We start from the raw sequence: 22,047 nt of genomic DNA on the forward strand, positions 1-22,047 counted from the left end.
AGAATGTTTTAGGTAAATACACATTGTCTATTCTGTCCAAAGTTTGAATTGCCGAAGTTTCATAGAAAAGACAATTCATAGCAGGGGTCCGTGGACAACCAGGGGTCCTAGAGAGGTACCAGAGGGGTCTCCAGTAAAAGGGGAATAATCATCCATAAGTAACACACTGACAGAATGCATCACTGTTTTCATCCTTAATTTCACACACCTCCTGTAAGAAAACATCTAAAAGCAAAACTCTTTTCATAATGGGGGTCTGTGGTCTAGTTTGTGTCAGTTAATGGTCCTTGAAGGACCAGAGTTTTAGATCCACTGCTCTATAGATTGGACATCTGGCTTAATGTCTGTGTCTGCCAATTTCCTCTCCAGCCATGCCCAGTATTCCAAATAACTGTTTTGTTTTTAATGCCTGTAGATGTTGAGCGTACAAGCCAAAAGGAGTTTGTCCCAGTTAAATGTAACGTCTGTCCCAAATACCTCACCAGTTCTGCACAAGTCCAACACCAGCAAGTCTATTAACGGTGAACTTACTCAATATGCCATGGTGATGACATCTATAAAAACAAGAGGAGCACTCACCTGACCTGCTTGCAGGATCTTTTCAGCAGCTTTGTATTTTTTGCACCTCTAACCAGTGACAATGCACTGGTGTCGTATGGAGGAGACCTGTGTGCAGTCGGTGGAGAAGCACTTTGATTGGTTTGTTACAGTTTGCAGAGTGTTGGTTCCAGCATGGAGTGTGTGTGCTGCTGCTGCTGCTGCTGCTGCAGAGAGTGTTTATGCACCTTCCCCATCCCTCACCCCTTATTATGCTGCACATGGGTGACACAGGACTGAAGTAGAGTGGGCTGCTCTGTACTCCAGCTGCATCTGCTTGTGAGCCCACAGGGAATGGTGCATGTGTGTGTGTGTGTGTGTGTGTGTGTGTGTGTGTGTGTGTGTGTGTGTGTGTATGTTTGTGTGTGTGTGTGTGTGTGTGTGTGTGTGTATGTGTGTGTGTGTGTATGTGTGTACCCTGCTTGCCTGCCTGCCTGCCTGCCAGAAAATATGGGTACAGAGCGCAGGGATTGCAGGGCTCTGCACTTACCTCAGCCATTCACAGGCTCAGCATCACACAGTTGATTCAGCATCTTGCTAATAGCGCACAGGCATTGAACTGCAGCACACACCAGTGCAGAGGAGGAGGGCAGTGATGACAGAGAGCCCCTGCCCTGTGTTTGTATGGGTGCATGAGTGTGTTTGTGGACGTGTTTGTGAGAACAACTGTGTTGAGCAAACGTGTGCATAGGGTCTTTGTGAGAGAAAGAGATTTAGAAGCAGAGAGAGTGAGATAGAGAGAGAGAGAGAGAGGGGAGGAGAGGGAGGGAGGGAGGGAGGCAGAGAAGAGAGAGGGAGAGGGAGGGATAGCGGACATGTGTTGGTGAGAGCTGGGAGGAGAGGATGGCTGCTCATGTTTGAACTGCCTCAAATGCTCAGAGGTAGAGTCAAGGCAAGAATTCATCCGAGGCAGGGGGACAGACGTCTCATCTTCTTCATCATTTGTGGGGAAGCAGAGAATATTTGGCAATGCCTGCTGAAGTGAAAGAGGTAAGTGTGTGGTGGAATGGCTCTATTTGCTCTGTACCCTCCCTCTTTTTCTTTTTTTTTTTTTGCTTTTGCCTATCAGTTTTTTTTTTTTCTTCCTGCGGAGAACTGAAGCCCACCACAGCTTTATGCATTCTGCCTCTGTCATGATGAATGAAGGAGGCATCAGTCGCTTCACCTCCTTCCCTCTCACTGCTGTTCGGTGCAGTCTCCTTGTGTGCAAGGGGGACATGATGCTAACATCTTCATCAAGTGTGTGTGTGTGTGTGTGTGTGTGTGTGTGTGTGTGTGTGTGTGTGTGTGTCTCTGTGTGTGTGTGCGTGCGTGCATGCACATGGCAGTGCGTGTGTGCAAAATGCATAGGCAAGCTTATAAAGGGGGATAATATTTGATTGCATTATGAGGAGAGGTTGTCCCTCCAGGGGGAAATGGTGCACACACTCTGGTAAGTGTATTGCCATGATGTATCAGAGACACATTAAATCTGACCATGCAGTATTTAACTATTTGAGGATCAGAGCATTATCAGGAGTAAGAGGAGGCTCCAAATGGAAACTTTGAGACTGAGTATCCTCCCTTCTTCTCCTCTGTGGCGTCATCTTGAACGAGTATTTACTCTAAATAGATCAGCCTGCTTAGGGTGAACAGGATGTTTTGCATGACAGACAATGGTGTTTCTGCAGGAAACAAGCCTCAACTAAAAATGGTTTTCATGCATCTATGTCATTTCAGTGCCTTTTCCATTCACAATGCACAGCAACACATTCTGTGAATTAGACAGTGACCAGCACGAGCATCTGGGATTCAACAGATAGTGCACGGCAGATGAGTTGTGACAAAGTTGTGACTAATGTCTTCTGACACCAGTGGGCTGATGTCATGTTTTATTACCCCGTGGACACTCCACTCTTTCAGCTCCACAAACTGCAAAAACTAACACACACTCAAGTTTGATCCCTGCACACGCACTTCACCATCTTTGTGTCTCTCTGGCATGGATTTGTGACAAGTTGAATTTGTGGCTTGTGTCTGTCATGCCCTTGAGCTGGTCACCAACAAACCTGACCTCACTCAGCATTAGATCAGACTCGGTTGTCTCCCGAAATAATACCTTGGCTTCTGCTGGCCTCAATTCTGAGAGTTGACAGGCACAAGATGCTCATCATGTCATTCTGCCTCCTGCATCGCTGCACCACATACCATACCTCCACGTCTCCACAGCGAAGTCAGATTGAGCGTCATCGTCTTTACCTATTTGGCTCTGTGGGCACGCGTAGTTAGTGATGGTGCAGTGAGTTATTTAAATGAGCTTTGACTCAGAGTGGCCTGGCCTTCCCTGGAGCTGGAATCAGACGGGGACAGCGTGCGGGCTCCTGTCCAGCCTGTTATCGTCCTCCAAATCCTTAATCAAGCTCTGTGTGGAGGACAGTGGTGCCCTGTCTGTCTCCGGGCCAGGCGTTCAGTTTGTGCCGCCTAACAATATCCAATCAACCTCCTCCTGAGTTGTTCAAACCGAGATCATCTCCTCGCTGCCAATTTCCCCTGGGTGACCCTTTCATCTCCCCGTCCCTCTGACACATTTTGTGCTCGGATATGAGGGGCCACTTGTGTTTGGGGGGGGTGTCTGAAAAGCGAATCGAGCTCTCGTCCTGCACATTAGCTCCGCGGCTCGCTGCAGCCTGATTGAATGCAGTGGAGGTGAGTTCTCTGGAACTTGTTCGGTTTAATGTTGTGGCCTCAGATTGACGAGAGCCAGGAGGTTTTAACAGTTTATTTGTTTTTGTCGTACACGTTTATTTCAGTATATCATCCAGTGTATATATTTATATATCTTGTGAGATCATGTACAATAATGTCCCAGTTCTGACTAGTCGAATGATTTTAGAGTGGATAAGCAATTCAGGTGGTAAAATGGCTCATAAATGATGCAGCGGAATTGATCTCCTCCATAATAGAAGCTTTTAATTATCCTCTGATGTTTGGATGGGGTTGTTTACATCATTGTTTGTCCCAGATTTGAGTGAAATTCTCCCGCAGCGACCGCCAGGCCTTCAAAACTAAAACAGGTGTGTGAGATAATTCGATATTGACAGAAAGCATTAGTGCTTTTGGAGACACACACCGGAATGAATGTGAATTTTGAAAGAAAATCTGCATAAAATGTGTTTACAGTAAAAAAAAAGAAAAAGAAAAAGCCTCCGGTTCTGTCTCCGACCAAGATGCTGAATAATTAATCCACTCTGGTTAATGAAGCACACTCTGCTGAAGAGAAAAGAGAGTTTAAGATCTGTTTGAGATAAGCAAGTGGAAATTACAGAGATATCAACATGTTGTATCAGAGCGGCAGCTGGATTATTGATTTAAGAGCCGCTGGTGGTAAATCAGGCCTCACAACAAAAACCTTGAATGACTGGCTGCTCACGTCCAGTCCGTCACAGAGCTGCTGCACTTTGTCCAGGGGTCATTTTGAAAATCGCCACCCCACAAAAACACTGATATCTGATCAAACAGATACATATTGTGAGACAGTTACGTTAGATTTTTTTTTCCCGCCGGTGGAGAGATGTCCGAGGCAGATGCAGCTACTTTTGAAAAAACATTGTTTTGCTTGCTGGCTGTTAAATTATTACCAGGCCCTACACAGTTTGCTCTCGAGCAGACTAAAGCGAGCCACTTCAACTGAAATGCAGAAAAACATGTAGCCGAGTACCTCTGCAAGATGTTGTCTGTCAGTTTCTGTACAAATCAAAGAAAAGGAAAATCTGCTCCCTGAAATTATAATCAAAGTTTTAAGAAGTATAGAGCAAGAAAAGGTCAAACCCTTTTTATTTTAAAGAGGATAAAAGGATAAAATAGCAGATTTCAACTTATTCTCATACCAACAACTTACTTGAAAGTATTATATGATAGAAATAAACAAAATAATACATTAAGCAGTTATAACCTCGTCTGTACACAAGGATATAAAACACGACACAAGAAAAACAACACAATAAGTTAATTAAGTGTTAAATGGCGTCTATCATTCTATATTATTTCCCCTGTATGTTTTTGCTGACTAGCGACTACACAATAATCACTGGCAGAATCACTTCAGTTTGAAGTGCCCATATTTCACACCTTTTTCCCCGTTTCAAATTCAAAGTTTTAATTTCCGTAAAAGGATTATGGTGTATTTGTAAAATTAATCTCACTGCAGTTCCGCGGCTCCTCTCTGAGGCTTCTCTCCGGGGGCCTCGAGCGAGAGCGGGGTCGGTCAGCCGCTCTGATGATTAACTGAGTGTTTTCTGAGTGACGCACAGCCAACCTCAGGTGACAGACTGTAAGAGGCGATGGTCAGTGCCCGTGTGCACGGAGGCCAGACATGGGAGCGTGCACGGCTGCAGACTCAGGGAGGTGTGTGATCCGGCAAGTGGGACGACAATAGTGGAAGATTGCATATAAGCAACACAATAGAATATGATTTGCCTGACCAGCAACTATGGAGGCACAGCTTATCAAGCAGCTTATCCCCTTTTTTGAGCTCTGAATACATCCCTTAACAGTGAGTAAGCAACTTGAGAATACACAAACACACACACACACACACACACACACACACACACACACTCACACACACACACACACACACACTCACACGCACACACTTTAATAGCTTGTTTTCCCTCCAAGACGAAAACAAAACAATTGACGAAATGGGAATTGTAACAGAGGGTTGGAGTAAGATAACAGACTTAATACTAGACAAAATACTTAATTGAAATCGAATGAAAAAAGAAAGGCAGATTTCAGAAGCCTGAGACCCTCAGAAACCAGAATGAAGGGTCTGTTTGGGCCGTTTTGGGGACATAGTTAAGGGCGGTGACTTTCTCTTTGAGGGATTACAAAATTATGGAAGTCCTTGAGCGTGTTTTAAAGCACATTTTATTTCTTTTTAACATGGGCTGTGTACATTTCTCAGCAGAAACTTATTTTTACCATCTATACATATATTCTCCTTGTTTTTTTTTGGCACCTGACCCTGCTTTATCACCAAAAACATCTGGTCACCTTATTATCGACAATATAGGACTTTCAAGTTGATCTATTAGCTCATATCTGTGATTTTCCAGACAAACTGTGTATTAGTCTGAAACAAATATACGTGTGCAAATTTATTCAGCGTGAACTCTGCAATTCATGTGTGATGATTTGATAATGTGTCTACAGCCTTAACGACATGATGTGCCATCACCGTGTCGTCCATCCCATAATCTTCTCTCTATTTGTGTATAATGCAGACGTGATGTTCACAATACCCACAAATGATGCGTTTGCACTGATTGCATTCAGCATCCGTGTCCAACTCCTTTCTGTGTGTGTTGTCTGGAGCAGAGTTCAGAGGGTCCTCTTCCTCCTCTCTCTCTGGCCCAGGAGGCAAAAGAGCCCACCCTGGATAACCCGTCCGCCACCGACGAACTGGACACGCCCACCTCCGTCGCTTCCGTGATGACTTCGACCAATGAGAGCTCCTGTGAGACCGACACCCCGCACCAGACGGACACTGAGGTGTGCAACTCAATGTCCACTTCAGTTTTCAGAGTCAAATTACAATATTATCAGAAAAATCCATTAAAGCAGTGCTTCTCAATCTTGACACGACAACGACAACATGATTAACCTCCATGTCATTCGCTTTCTTCAAACAACGCAACGCCAAGCTTCGCTCTCTCTCTGCAGCGAAAGAGTTAAAATCAACAGACTCAATGAGGCGATAAAATTTCCGGCAATTTACTCGGCTTCTAAACAATGGCTGGACCTCAAGTTGTTTCATCAGAGTCCAATCTAAACTCATTTTCAACAAGGGGGATTCATTATTGTTTGGCTGGAAAGAAGAACTCATTATTCACTGGTGGCCCACAAGGCCAGAGAAGCACTGCGATGATGATGATTGATCATCAGTACGAAAAATGAGCTGGGATGGTGCGGCAGGGTTTTAAATGAGAAATAAACACACTGTAGGCAACGGAGACATGTTTGGTCTATTCCCGGCTAAATTAAGACCAAATAGTTCCTGCTCCGACTGTGAACAAACCAATTTGTTGGCGTCTAAAGGGGCAGAGGGAACCTGTAGCTCTCACAAACCAATGGGGTTTCATTGACTAACAGGGATTGTGTGATTAGACTGTTGTGGAGATATTTAGCTGTGATGCATTTATCCTTGCAGGAGTCCAAGGCTGTGGAACAAGAGGGTGAACAGGCCCTGAGTGAGAGCCAAGAATCATCAGACACACAGCTGGAGAACTTCCAGACCTCACCTGATCTCACGTCGACCCCAGTGGTTAAAGAGAACGCCCCAGCTGATTTACCCACTCCTGGAGCAAACACCGAACCCACTGAGTCCGTTACACCGATCCAGACGACCGGCGGCGCCGCTACAGCCCCTCCCCAGCCTCAGGCGGTCCTGCCACCCGGGGAGCCTCAGCCGGTGAATCCAGACAGCCAGAACCGAGTGTACACCCTGCCTGATGCTTACAGAGGCATCGGGGGCGAGATGTGCCCAGGGTACGGCAGCCTGTCCCGCGCCACCGTCCACGGCTACTGGCCGGCCAAGAACTTCCAGCCCGGGGCCCACTACACCCTCCCCTTCCTCCGGGACAGCTACGCCCCTGCTGCACTCAGCGGCCAGGCCGAGGAGGAGGGCGGCGGCGAGCGGGGAGAGAATCCCCTGGACATGAAGACTGACCACCCGCCCCCCAGTTATCCGACACTGGGGGGGATCCACCAGTTCAGGCCAATTACAACCATGGAGCTCCTCAGGGAGCCCTCGAGAACCAGGTACTTAGATCAAACTTTATTGATCCCACGGAGGGAAAGTGTGTGAATGGCTTTCAAGGACTCTTGTGGTTTTTATGGTGCGAATGATGTAGAGACAAATACCGATGAGCCTCTACAGACAGAAAATGGGTAATATTTCAGTCACTACACCATAAACACATTAAAGAGAACATTTTAAAATATGTATTTTCCAGTCACAATAATGATAGTTTTTTGGATGGAGGGTCCATTAATTTAAGGTCATTATTCATCTTATTATTCTTTTTCTGGTGAGAAAACAGACGTTGGATCATTATTAATGCTCAGTCAATATGATCCTTTGAGTTTTCATCTCAACAAGGCTATTGAGACTGATTAGAATGCATGGTGTAATGATGCATGGTGTCTTTAAAGCTGTGGATGTAAAGGCGCATCAAGACGAAAATGCAAAACAATCTAGATCACAGACTGTAAATAAAGATGGAAGACATGATAGCGCCCCAAAATTGAAGTCATATCAAATCAAATATACTTTGAATTACCCAGAGAGGAAATTTGTTTTCGGGAAAAAAGTGTTACAGCAGCTGCAGAACAGTACATATTACTACCAACAACAACAACAACAACACAGTACACAAAGACAAATCACGCAAGACCCAGAATAAAAATGCTGATTAAAAGTGAATTGGATATTGCACTTATTGCCCTAAAGCCAAAGCGTTTCGATCTCCCTCTAGTGGCTGGCTGCAGTATAGGTCATGAATAGTGCCCTACCTAACTAAAAAGTGCAAATACACGTTGAACAAATTTTTCTTCACGCTGGTTCCTGTCATTGTAGGTAGATCATTACACTGATGTTTGTTCCGGTGTTGATTTTTCTGGTAAGTTTGTTTTTGATATGTAATTTGATGTTAAAAATGGGGTGATTGACAGCTGAGACACTCACTATTGGTGGAGTGCTACTTGCTACTGTGGCTCAAACTTCTGATCGCTAATTTGCACTTTGGCAACAAATGCCCCAAAAATCCATGTTCTTCATACCTGGGATATTTTTAGCTTCCCATCTTGACCGTGGGAGCAACTGGAGATGCGGTATCCATCTTCATGTCTGGTCTATGATGTTTTCCCATGTCCCATGTTATGAGCAGCCATTTTGTTTAAAAATGTAGATGACGTCAGAGATTCAGTTGCCACGTCTGAGACTTCCTGGGGGGGAAAACTGTAGCAGTAGCAAACATATCCAAACCAAGCTCCAGTCGACGCTCAGTATAATTTTATTGCAGATGACTTGCTGTGATAATAACCCATATTAACCTGAGCAGTTGCACAGGCAGTGCAGTCGCCTTTATCCTGTTCCTGTGAATGAGCACGGACAACAGATAGACAGCTGGACAGCAGTTAAGCAGCATCTGGTATCAATCAGGAAGCTGCCTGCAAAGTCAATAAATAAGGAGGTTTTACCTGTTATTCCCTGCCAGAAGCTTTTCCTCAGCCCATATAAAGTGACAGAGCTGTTTGCTAAAGACACAACTCACTGTTGCCCGGTGTTAAACTCACCTAAAGCTCCCTCTATTAGGCCCTTTAATTCACCCGGTGGAAAATGAAATGAACAGGGTGACATTTTGGGGAGAGCATGCTCACTTTCTTGCTGAGGAATAGACGAGAGGCTCGATAGCTCTCTTAGTCGTCGGTTGAATCTAAGGCTGCAACCAGGAGATGTTTGTATAGCTTAGCTTCAAATTAAATGCAAGAGGAAGAAGCTCGCCTGGCTCGGCCCAAAGATCTCATAACATTTGTGATATGAGTCTGCCAGATAAAAAGAAAAAAAATGGTCAAGAAATAGTCCTGTTAATAACCAGCCTTCAAAATACATTTTCACATTTTAAAAATTGGATTTTTTTGAATAACTCCATTTCAGGTGTTGGAAGGCTTCTTCTTTCTCTGAATTTTTGGACAGAACCAGGCTAGTTTCCCCATGGTTTCAGTGTCTATGCTAAGCTAGGATAATCAACTACTGACGGTATAGCTTAACATTTAGTAGATCGACCCTCTCCTCTTATTCTCTGCAAGAAGATAAGCCTATTTTGTAAATTATCCGAAATGATCCAAATTATTAAAATTGAATGATGAATTTGCATGTTGGTCCAGATCACAATATAAAAGAATGCCTGACTTCTTCTGTCCCCTCAGAGGTGGCTATGATGACGCCTTCATGGCCCAGCTGGAGGGGAACCTGAATCCCTTCTTCCAGGCCATGTGCCGAGCACAGACTCTGCAGTTCCCCCACAAGCGCAGCAGCATGGTCAGCCTGGACAGCATCCGCAGAGACCCCCGCTGGAGGGACCCCAACCTGCACGAGGTCATCTCCATGCTCAGCCACCCGATGGACCCGGTCAAGTCCAACGCGGCCGCCTATTTGCAGCACCTGTGTTATGAGAACGACCGCATCAAACAGGACGTCCGCCAGCTGAACGGCGTGCCCATCCTGGTGGAACTACTGGACCACCCGAAACCAGAAGTCCACCGTAAGGCCTGTGGGGCTCTGCGCAACATTTCCTTTGGGAAAGATCATAATAACAAAATGGCCATCAAGAGCTGTGATGGCATACCAGCTTTGGTCAGACTGCTGAGGAAGACCAGCAGCATGGAGGTCAAAGAGCTGGTCACAGGTACTGGGAAAATGAATGTTTCTCGAGCCATAACAAATCTTTATTTTATTTCTACAACTTCAGTATTTTTGTTCCCCTGCAGGCACTTTGTGGAACCTCTCCTCACACGAGCCACTGAAGATGATGGTCATCAACCAAGGCCTTCAAACTCTGACCGACGAAATCATCATCCCACACTCGGGCTGGAGGAGAGACTCGGCCGATCCCTCCAAAATGCACAGCGCTGATTGGACCACAGTCTTCAAGAACACCTCTGGATGTCTGAGGTAATCTCTGCTGCTGCTGTCAAAGAGTGAAAGACAAATATTCCTGCAAGCTGAGGTGTGATAGAACTGATTTGTTTTTGCAGGAACGTCAGCTCAGACGGGGCGGAGGCTCGACAGAGGTTGAGGGATTGTCAGGGGCTGGTGGACGCGCTTCTTCACGCCCTGCAGTCAGCTGTTGTCAACAAGGATACCGACAATAAGGTTGTTGGCGTTAACACACCAACATATGTTTTGAGATTTGAGAAAAATCTAAAATCTAAAATGTGTTTTCATTATATTTGATCATTTATTAATATATGACTGAGTATACTTCAAATTTAGGTTAACGGCCTATCTTTGATATTTCCTTAGTACCTTTATATCATTTTTGATTGAAATCCTGTCATTGTTCGCCATCTTAGTCGGTGGAGAACTGCGTCTGCATTCTGCGAAACCTCTCCTATCACGTTCACAAAGAGATACCAGGAGCCGAGCGATTCCAGGAGCCCCATTCCAGTCTGATGAGGTCGGTCGGGCAGCAGAAGAAGAAGAACGAACCTGACTGTTTGGGCGGGAAAAGGCCCAAAGGTTAGTCGGCCATAACACATTACCGTTCATGAATGCCAACTAGGTCTATTCTTTGTTTTTCTTCCTTCCTCTCCTCACATAGCTTCCCAGTTTTAGTTTTTTTAGTCCTCGATTATCCCTTAACAGTTGTAACATCTTCTAGTATCTCTGCAAACCAACCGTTTTCTGTTTGAACGGCTTACCTGGAGCGTGTCCTGCCTCCGAGCAGGGCCTTCACATTCTTTGCCCCCTTGTATGCCAATGAAAGCCTGAATATTTCATCACCCTGTGCAGTAGCTGACGTGAGATTTCACTCAGTAGGAGTGCAAGGTCCCAAAAACGTAGGAAAAAGAGTTGTCTTATATTTTGTTACATCAGTTATGTGATATCGGGTTTTTTTGTTTTCTTTATTTTACAACTGATGCAACACAAAGAATGTTTTTTACATCGTGAAAAACTCAGAAAATACGTAACCTATGTAAGAAGCAGTTTCAATTACAACTGATCAAAAGTAATTAATGGAGTGCAGCTGTTTGTGATGGAAGGGAACGACTTAATGGAGAAACAATAAAGTTGGAGTTAATTGTGATTTACAGTTTTATAGCATTTTACAAATGCTAACCTCCCAGAGCTAATTGCACAAAATTGACGAATGTGCCACTGAGTCACGTGACGCAGGATCGTCCTCCACCACATCGAGGAGCTCTGTGCTTTGTCCTCCTCCTGCATAATCTAATCTTAAAGTCCCTGTTCCCTCTCTTCTTTTCCTTTCAAACCCTATTCACCAGAGGAGTGGTTCAATCAAGGTCAGTCCGCTCGCTACTCCTGAATATTTCCATGGCAGTATTATGGTGATTGGATATTTGCTGTCATTGTGTATCAGTGTACCATGAAAACCGGTGTTTGTGTTTGTGTGCATGTGTGTGTCTGTGATGTACAGGTTGGAAAAATGGATTTATGGACAGAAAGTACGGTACATTGGATTTACCAAAACGTACAGAACAAATGAAAGGTATATGTTTTCTGAAAAGAGCATCTCAAATTTAACAAAATATTGATTGTAGTACGACTCATAGTAATGTTATAGGAGGCTGTAGATTAGAGGGTAAATAAATCATGTAGAGTTTTCATCATGTGTCATCATCAAACTAATATGAAGCATTTGCATCTGCTCTCTGTGCTGTTATTTGTTTTGAAAGCATGATGCTGGCATGGCCTGAAAGGGAATTCATTTAAATTCAAAGCCACACATCAGCACCTGCACCACTTGATGAGAGTTTCATTACTAAAACAAAAAAGACCCACCGACTGAAAGACATTTTTATCTGGCAACATCTAGAAGAGAAACCATTTACTCTGGTAGGAACAGAAATTTGCATTTGAGGTTCTGCATGAGTTCACAGCATGTCTGACCTCAGAGATTTGTGCAGCTAAACTATCTTTACGTTCTGTGTATAGCCTTGTGGCTGATTTTAATCATGGATTCATTCTGTGTGCAGAAAAACAATCCCTCCGTAGTAGTTTAAGACTGAACAGAGAACAGAGCTACGCTGATGCCTCCCACGCCGCAGCCAGTGAATGCAAATCAGAATGACAAGCATGTTACGATCCTGGGTCAGCTTTATACCAATTGTCAGGCGTCCAGCTGCTGGCACACATAAAAAAAAACTCTGCAGGAGGCTGCTGGAAGAGTGATGTTCATCCCTACATCTAAATATTCTTATCTTTCTTACCTGCCTATGTTCTGATACAGAGATTCTGGAACAACATTAACATATTTCCCATGTATACAACATGCACACAAACGTTGAACTGCCACTGCTTCACATCACGTCCTTCCTGACTTTCTCTGCATCTGCTGTTATAGGGTTGGAGCTGCTGTACCAGCCGGAGGTGCTGAGGCTCTACCTCTCTCTTCTCACCTGCACTCACAACAACAACACCCTGGAGGCGGCTGCAGGAGCAGTGCAGAACCTGGCTGCGGGACATTGGGCTGTGAGTGGTTGGAATAGTGACACTCGCTTGACCCATTCATAGTGGATCATTCTACTTGGATGCTTAGGCCTTGCATGAGTTTTATTTAAATCTATAACACTTACTGCTGAGAATCATTATATATCCAAAGAAGATAACCATGGCTGCTCTTATTTTGTCCTGATTTTATACACTGTCTACTGATTATTTCCAGGGTTTGTCCGTGAAGCTGTATCAATATTAAAGTGTGAAATAAGACAAAGACTAAAATGGCACTCAATACAGAGTATACCTCTGCCAAAGCCCAAGAGTCCCCTTATGAAACCACATTTAAATTCTTTAGATTTTGTGGGCATCAGCACCAGAATACAAACACATCCCCACCAAAATCTAAAGGGATCTTACTTGATCTTGGTTCGTGAAAATAAGGGATATATGGCTTTGATTGTCTTTATCTCACTGGATTCTCTGGATTGACTTTGTCATCATCCTACTTGATCAAAGAAATCTCTTTCACCGCGAGGAACTCCAGGTGGTTCCATCGCCGTGTCACTTTATTTTAACGTCAATGCTCTGGCACTAGTCAGATTAAAGCCTTAAAATACTGATACTGATTTTGACCCTGAATTGCATCACACGCGACAGATCGCTTGAGAGAATTGAACCTCTCATGGTTTAGTTTGAGCTTGGGATGATATGGGTGCTTTTGAAAAAGGTGGAAAGATGACAAACCGAGCCCCTGAAGCAATCGCTCACCAAACCCTTCCAAACAGGCCGCCGTCACTCAGCTGTTCTATCCGTTGTGTCTGCAGTGGTCCAGCTACATCCGGGCCACGGTGCGAAAAGAGAAAGGGCTGCCCATCCTGGTGGAGCTGCTGCGCTCCGATGTGGACAAAGTGGTGCGAGCTGTGGCCATTGCCCTCCGCAACCTGGCCATGGACAGGAGGAATAAAGACCTCATAGGTTCAGGCTTGTAACTCTCACCAGCATACCCCGGGCTCTGTGACACGTGCACACTCACACTAAGTTGGCCACGCCGCCTGTCATTGCAGGGAACTACGCTCTGAGGGACCTTGTCGGCAATCTTCCTTGTGGGCAGCAGCACCCGGCGAAGAATCTGGAGGGAGATACGGTGGTCTCTATTCTGAATACTATCCATGAGATCATCACAGATAGCCCTGAGAACGCCAGAGCGCTCATACAGGGCCATGCTGTGCAGAAGCTGGTGGCCATCAACAAGTCCAGGTAAGTAATCTCTTTATAAAATAATAATAGAACAGCCAAAACCCCAAATTGAAACTCTCAAACATTATCCTTTTGTAAAAATAAGGCAGAAAAACAAAGCAGAGTGCATTTGTTATTATTGGATTAGCTGCTGCATTTGCTCTGACATGTCCTTGATGCGATAGCTCATGATATTATGAGCATAGTATCCCAGGGCAACCGAAAAAGGATTTTAATCATCAGGACAGTATTGTCTCAGAGCTGTCCTCTGTTGTTTACCATAATGTCTGATGATCTGTCGTCAGCCAATCAGCGCGGGAGACCAAGGCAGCGTCCCACGTGCTGCAGACAATATGGGCCTACAAGGACCTGAGAAACACTCTGATCAAGGCCGGTTGGAACAAGAGCCACTTTAAGGTATTTGTTCCTATTTCCTGCTCATTTAAAACTCAGAATACACAATGGACGGAAACATTTTGTGTTATTTAGGCCATATTCTCTGTTTACTACAGGGGCCAATCTAGGTTCACATCTAGATGACGCCTTGCCTATAGCACCTTATGTTTGCCAAAAATGTCAAAGTATTTTTGGTTCAGGAAATTGCTATTTTCACAAGTGGGCCACTGTAGTCTCACATCCATTTTATCCCAGGCCAAAAGAAGGCCAGAAGTGTTGCATCATTGCCTGAAGTGGCCCACATCCGTATGCCGTCTCTCTGCTGCCATCCTGTAACATAATTCATTTTGTCTTTTTCGAAGCCAACGACCACAGGAACGACTAAAAAGTCCAAGAGTGCAAAGCAAGGCGGCGATGACATCACTTTGCCTCTCATGGACAAAAACCAAGGTCAGCAAATCAGTGCATGAATTCCCTCAGCAAAATGATATTAAAGCATCATCTGAATGAGGATGTGTCCTCTAGCTCAGGGAACAGACAGAGGTTTTTAAACATACTGTGGGTCTTGTCGTGTCAGGGACAAAGAAAATGTTCAGGCTCCGACTATATTCTTCTGGAAAATAGCCCTGAACCAATGATGAGCTGCTGAGGTTATCAGTGCACAGACTTGGCTTATTAGCCTGAGCAGCTTCTCCCAGAGGCAGAGCAGGCTCACGCATCACCAGTCACATTTCATTTGAGCATTATTCCAAAAGGGCACTTTCCCACATCGAGAGCGACCTCTAGCTTCCCAATAAAACAGACTTTTTATGCGCTACTTTCATTGACTTATTTCATTGTATTTGCCTGTTTCTCTTTCTAGTCTCTCCGTCTGAAAAGAATAGATGAGTCCTTGCATTTCTTTAAAGGGCAATAGGTGCCCAGCTGGTTGGATCTGCAGTATTAACATTTAAAACAAGTGGGTCTGTATCAAACCTCATTAAGTTCTCAAAAGTCGCCCTCAGTTTTCAAAGCCTGACATTTATTTGATGTTAGAATTTTCATAAAAAGAGACAGAGGCGGTAGCAGCATAAACGGTGTAAAAGCTTATTGACATGAGCGCATTTCTCTGGTAGTTGATGAAACAAAGACGCAGATACACAGATTGATATTTGTTGACTGAACACTTTGAGTTGTCAACAATTTAATGTCACAATTTAATAACTATGGTTCATGTAACATTAATTAAAAAGAGGCAATGTAGCATGGAGCCACTTTCTTGAAGTAAAACATATATATATATATATCTTAAAAAGAAGAGAGCATAATCATGTAGCTGCATTAATGTACAATATACTGCTTGGCGACTCATCAAATTGATTAAATTCGTGCTTAAGTACAGGGAGGAGCTTGACATTTTGACCCTTAACTTGAGCTAAGTTCCATATTTAGGATAAATATTAAATCCTTAACTTGTATTTAACTGACGTCTAATTAACTGATATGCTATAGTAATATATAATGTTGATGTAGGGGACAGACTTCTGAGGTTCCTTAATAAATCTTCTTTCATGAGTTTTTCCAAAGCTTCCTCATTACAGGTGACTGTTAACTTCATCTACATTTTTCAAATCTTTGCCATGTTGTCTCCTGCTACTTTGACAGTGTTTTTTTTTACATCTTTTCCTGCAGAAGTATATTCCAGTTTGGAGCCAAACGACAGAGTTGGAGATGGGAAAGGAGCTGTTGTGGAAAGAGATGCTCTACAGGTAATCTGCCGTTTGAACGCACTGAATGAAAACCTCAAGGACATCATGACAGAAGCATATATATACATAATCAATTTTTACATAGTCTCATTTACTAATTACTGTATTTATAACCTATGCCTAGTATGGAGGCTTTGAGGGTTATTATTTAAAGTTATTATTATTATGACCTGTGTTTGTAACTGTCAGGGTTTTTCAGGCCAATCGACTAACACTGGCCGTGTGCGTATTTCTCGACCTGTAGGCCACAAGTGAACGGAAACACTTCATCAGAGCTGGCAGACCTGCGGTGGGCCTCATGGATAACAAGCCTCCACCGCTGGACTCCTGGGTGTAAACATGACAACACGGCCGCTCGCGCCGGTTAAATCCTGCAGAGACACTTTCCAGTGGTGAGATACGGATTCGTGCCATTTGATTATTCTTGTGGGGACAGAGGAATACATCCAGTTAGAAGTAATTTTCTTTGTTCATAGGAGATAATGTGCCAAACATTTACATGTATTTATTATGGAGATTATTTGGCATTCGTTTGGATGGATGATATGTTTGAAGCTCAAGATGGATCACTTGTGATATGTGAAATAGACTAAATATGCAAACTGGTGAATGGAGACTCCAAAGAATATGACATGTACAGTTTCAAGGTTTACTGCTACACGAGTATGAGATCATTTCTAATAGTTTGAGTTTGTCGAGCCACGAAGGCCTGTAGTGACACGTGGATCTGTTGTTGAGGAAGATTCTGATATGAAACGATTTTTAAAAATACTTTTGGTCTGTGTTGGAGATCATTAGGGCTCTCGTCGGCGTAGTCATCAAACACATGCAGATGATTTGGAATTCATTTTGATTCTTAACAGATCAATCATCAGACCAGACTGTGCAGTCATTCGATAACTGTCTCCATTCCATTTGATTCACGATCGGCAAAATGAGATTGTACATGTGTAACAAAAGACTGTTAATACTCCAAATGAAGGCATTTATATTGTAATATTTATTGTAATACCCATGTTATTAATTAAAAGTCATGTGTATTAGCTTATAGTAAGTAATCCTACATTCAATACAACTCTGCTTTGCAGTGGTCCTTTTTGCATTGCGATGTTGAATGAAAAATGAAAATAAATGACGTGCATAATTTTATATTTTTGTTTATATTCTATTTTACTTAATGATACACTGAGTGATGTGTTTTCTCTCTTTTCCTGTGGGTGATTTTCACTTTAAAATATCACCGACTTACTGGATCTGGTCAGACTGAAATGAAAAGATAAAAACCTTAGCTGGGTTTTTCGTACAGGCAGTGAATTGTGGATGTTCCTCTTTGAAATGTTCACACTACACAGGGGGGGAAATCATGAATATTATCTGTGTAAGGACTTCAAACACAGCTACAAAGGTGGGTTTAGGCTGGATGTCAATTGTCAAGGTTTTCAAGTTATCAAAACACAGCAGAGCTCCATAGAGGCCAACTGTGTGTCAATTATTCAAAGAGAACAGTCTGTGAAACCCCACAAGTCCCTGCAGATGCAAAATAAAGCAAATAAATAGAAATATTCATACAGAAAGGCAGGTTCAACAAATGTGTAAGCCACTATGATAAGAATTAGCTCTGCAGCAGTAATTGCAATAGTTGAAGTAAAATATCATTACAGGAATTTTTCAAATTATTTCATCTACCCAAACAAAGCCCTGTTGTTTAACAAAAAATTTAGATCTTCTAACTGAATCTTTCATAACCTCTGCAAAATTATATAATCCAGCAACATAATGCATAGTGATCGAGCAGTGACTCAGCAAAGGATTATCATGCATTAAGTTCCATAAATAGCAACTCACACAACAACCAATGAAGTTTTTGTGAACATGGTTTATATTCACATTTTCTCCTCAAAAGTCAACTGGTGTCTTGGTGAAAATATCTTTATATTCAGTATAAGTATATTCTCCTATATTCTCACCTAATTTGTAACTACCGGTAAGTAACTGTTTGTGAGCTCATATTCAGTTGGTGGTAATGATCACATGTGAGTTGTCAGAAAACCATTATTAGAGGAACAAATCCAGTAGTCAGCTGAAAGTACAAGTTTAAATCCACATCTTCACTACCCAGTGAAAATGTTTATTGCAGTATTTTTTTCTGAAGGCAGATGTACAGAGGTTAGATCTACACTGGCCTCTTGTGGAGATTGCGCTGTATAAATTATACAATATTATTTATTGATAACATAACAAAGTTTTGAATCTTTACACATTTTAAAGGTACTGAAAATTAGATATTTTTATTTCTATCGTTTCTGCATTTATTTGGAGGGACACCATTATTATTTTAACTATAGCATGGTGCGACATATATTTATTGGGAGGCTAGTTTAAAGTCATGGTAGGTGTAGTCATTTGTTGTCAAGAGAAAGGTGCAGATCAAAATGATCTAGAATATCAGTGGGTAATTAAGGTCATAAGTTAGTGGTGGGGAGAGAGAGAGAGGAGGGCCGAGTACACGGCCTTAGTGACATCTCGACACATGTCAGCACAGCACATTGGACAGCGCAGCCCTGCCCTCACAACCAGACCACAAGATCAACGAGGGCAAAGCTGTTTTCTCTTTGCCCCCAACACCAACCTGTTGTGCTATTTAACAAAGGTCAGCCTTCCCTCAAAACCCTAGAACTGTTCGCAAGGGGTCCTCTCCCAAAAGGATCCATCACATCTTCTCATCTGCTTCTCAGTCTCTGGATCTTAAACCCGTTCCTCCACTTCTCCACCATGGCCGCTCCAGTCTTCTCCAGCCTCGGCTCTATCCGCTCCCTGAATGTCCTCCTCCTGGCGTTGACTGGCCTGAGCTGGAGCAGTCCCATCCGGCCCCCCGAGACCCACCGCCGGCCGTCAGTCGCCAGGGACGTAGGTGATAATCCGCTCCTTGACGCTCAGGACTTTATGAGGCAGATTCTGTCCACACTGAACCTCACAGAGCTGAGGCCCCAGCCCAGGCCCCTCGCTGCCCAGAAGGAGCCGCCCGAGTACATGTTGGAGCTGTACAACCGCTTTGCCCACGACCGCACGTCTGTGCCCTCGGCCAACATTGTGCGCAGCTTCAAGAATGAAGGTACAGACTTTGTTTGTTTAACACCACAAAAAATTGTGTAAAGATTGCTGCACTTTTTGTCTCTAAATGTAAAAAATAGGATATCAAAAAACCTGAAATGGTTGATGTGATAATCTGTTCAACTTAAAATAACAAAAACTATTCCGCTTTTAACAATTTTTGAATAATGTGATTTAAACAAACTAAATACATTTGTTATGATAGCTGTGTTTTTAAAATAAGGGTACGATCTAATATTTAACAGTGTAACGTGAGTTTTGACCATGAAAAAGCGTGCAAAACGCATTGAGACACACTTATTGATATTTTAATTTCAGATTCCTCCCCCTACAGTTTAACGGCCAGGGGTGTGCGGATATTTCCCCTGATGTTCAACCTCTCCATGCCCCACCACGAGCACATAACCATAGCGGAGCTCCGCCTCTTCACCCTGGTCCGGCGGGCCCAACGTCCACATTCTGGCCTTGACTGCAAGGTGACCATTTACAATATACAAGAGGGCGTTGTTTGGACCAGAGAGGTGGGGAAAGCAGGCAGAAGGAGGGAGAAAGAAGAGGTGGTGGAGATGAAGGATCTGGAGGAACTGGTGACAAAGCATGTTCATGTCAGAGATAACAGCTGGGTGTCGTTTGACCTGACTCATGTGGTAACGCTCTGGCGGAAGTCGGGGTGTGCGGCTCACAGATTGGAGGTTCATATCACGACTCCAGAGGAGGAGGGGGCCACACGGGAGGTCACAGAGGAGGGTGAAGCCTCCATTGAGATTGATATCGACAGGAGCTCGGAGGGAAAACTAAACGCCGTGATGATTGTGTTCTCAGATGATCAGAGCAGGGACCACAAACAGGATAAACAAGAGCTCAGCCAGATGATTGAGCACGAGAATGACCTCGCTGACAACACAGGCCGGAGCCAACAAGCTTTCCGGGAGCACGCCAATCCCAACGCTGGCCTCGCCAACCAGGACGACCTGGACAAACAGTCTCTCCTGCAGCTGCAGTCCAACCTTATCTACGACACACCTCCCCGAATCCGTCGCAATGTTAAGAGCGAGCCGTGCAAGAGGACGCCGCTCTTTGTGGATTTTAAAGACATTGGCTGGGACTCGTGGATCATCCAGCCTCTGAGCTACGAGGCCTACGAGTGCAGGGGGGTGTGCAACCCGCCGCTGACCTCCGAGGTCTCGCCCACCAAACACGCCATCGTGCAGAGTCTGCTGAGCCTGAAGAGTCCAGAGAGAGCATCGCGTGCCTGCTGCGTGCCCACTAAGCTGGAGCCCATATCGCTCCTTTATCACGAAAACGGCGTGATCACTTTCAATCACAAGTACGAGGGGATGGTGGTGGCGGAGTGCGGATGCAGATAGTCCTGAAAACACAGGGAGATAGAGACTGCACATTGCACACATCTTCTCACGGTTCCACTATATCTACTCGAGATCTCATACAGTGGCGTGTGAGGAAAAAACAACACACAATTCTGGACCTAGTTGTAAATTAGCGATGGACACAAATTTGTGCTGAATGTTGTAAATTTGCAATTGTATAAAGGAAAACCAGTTCTTATATTATTGTAGAATATAAAGCTGTCAAAGCAAGTGTTATTCAGTCTGTCATGATTTGTGCTGATGTGGTGGGTTTTGTGTATGAGAGTGTTTTTGCATCAACAAGATAAAAAAGTGGATTATCGTGATAAATCATTGCATCATCCCTGCGAAACATTTTTACAAATCTGAGGTCAATCATTTAGATATTTCTATTGATTAAAATTATATTGTGATAATTATTGATTTTGTTTTATTGCCTGTGCAAGCCCTGGGCCACACATCCGACAAAATGATCATAAAGGAAAAAAGCAAAACTTTTGGGGAATTAATCACGATTCCTGTTACTCGTATTCATGTGAGTCACTAGGTTCAATATTGCAGTAATACCATCTGATCAAAAAACAATATGAATATGTCAATTGATCAGTGTGTATGTGAGATCAAACCCTGTGTGCAGTGTTTCATGGTGCACAACCTGATTTTTTTTATTATTTAAATGTGGATTCAGAAGCAGAGTAGCCAGTAGTAAATAAACCAAATTCATACTGCATTATTATGTGAAATGCCATCATGCATTTTCCTCAAAGGATTTCTCAGAGCTACATTTAGCTGTTGCAGAAATTCCTGACGCACAAGTTGAGCGGCTCCAGCTTATCCAAACTGAACTACTCTGTCATGACAAATACGTTATACCCATTATATCACAATGACTTGCACTACTGTTGGATTGCTATATGTTTTTTTTTAAATATAAAAATTCAGTTGTGATTAAATCCCAGTGCTTTATAAGTGGGAATATATATTGTTTCTGTGCCCTGTGGCATGTTGGAGCCATGGAGGTGATTTAAAAGCTGTGACATTTCTCCTTTTATTTCTGCTCTCCAGAAAATCTATCTACAGTATGGTGAAGGCTTGTGATCACAGGAGGAGTCTCTGAGCTCTTCCTGACTTCTTGTCTAGATAAATGTACAGTTTCTGTTCCCTAACGTCGCTGTCAGCTGCTGTGAACTCTTGCTTTACACCAACCAAATTCATATCCTGCTTTTTTGGTTCTCACGCGAAACATTAATAAAGTAAAATATCTGAAAGCAAACTCGTGTCATTGGCAGGTGATCGCAGCATTCCCCACCTAACAACCTTAATCCCCATCCCTCTGGCGTCACATGCCTGACTGGCCTCTCTCTAC

At 43.6% G+C, this 22,047-nt stretch overlaps 2 protein-coding genes across 2 annotated transcripts; both read left to right on the top strand.

Moving 5' to 3' along the window:
- Positions 1–1,566: 1,566 nt before the first annotated feature.
- arvcfa (ARVCF delta catenin family member a) lies at positions 1,567–16,626 on the top strand. The gene is made up of 16 exons (XM_061075691.1): positions 1,567–1,587; positions 5,959–6,132; positions 6,791–7,401; positions 9,571–10,049; positions 10,132–10,315; positions 10,399–10,516; positions 10,717–10,882; positions 11,650–11,667; positions 11,802–11,873; positions 12,729–12,856; positions 13,648–13,798; positions 13,888–14,080; positions 14,365–14,476; positions 14,818–14,905; positions 16,127–16,203; positions 16,448–16,626. Exons 1-16 carry the CDS (start codon positions 1,567–1,569, stop codon positions 16,538–16,540), a joined length of 2,685 nt encoding a protein of 894 aa, XP_060931674.1. The 3' UTR covers positions 16,541–16,626.
- A 2,349-nt stretch (positions 16,627–18,975) lies between these two features.
- On the top strand, positions 18,976–20,681 carry LOC133012685 (bone morphogenetic protein 10-like). Its single transcript, XM_061080339.1, has 2 exons — positions 18,976–19,315; positions 19,633–20,681. Exons 1-2 carry the CDS (start codon positions 18,976–18,978, stop codon positions 20,679–20,681), a joined length of 1,389 nt encoding a protein of 462 aa, XP_060936322.1.
- The last annotated feature ends 1,366 nt before the right edge of the window (positions 20,682–22,047 follow it).

This window comes from Limanda limanda, chromosome 1 (assembly GCF_963576545.1).
Source record: "Limanda limanda chromosome 1, fLimLim1.1, whole genome shotgun sequence".
Classification (NCBI taxonomy): Eukaryota; Metazoa; Chordata; class Actinopteri; order Pleuronectiformes; family Pleuronectidae; genus Limanda; species Limanda limanda.

Excerpts from the sequence above, each read along its gene's own strand:
- arvcfa (XM_061075691.1), top strand. The coding sequence starts at position 1,567 with ATGCCTGCTGAAGTGAAAGAG. Across the intron at positions 1,588-5,958 it reads TGCCTGCTGAAGTGAAAGAG|AGTTCAGAGGGTCCTCTTCC; the intron begins GTAAGTGTGTGG and ends TGTCTGGAGCAG. Across the intron at positions 10,517-10,716 it reads ACAAGGATACCGACAATAAG|TCGGTGGAGAACTGCGTCTG; the intron begins GTTGTTGGCGTT and ends TCGCCATCTTAG.
- LOC133012685 (XM_061080339.1), top strand. The coding sequence starts at position 18,976 with ATGGCCGCTCCAGTCTTCTCCAGCCTCGGCTCTATCCGCTCCCTGAAT. Across the intron at positions 19,316-19,632 it reads GCGCAGCTTCAAGAATGAAG|ATTCCTCCCCCTACAGTTTA; the intron begins GTACAGACTTTG and ends TTTTAATTTCAG.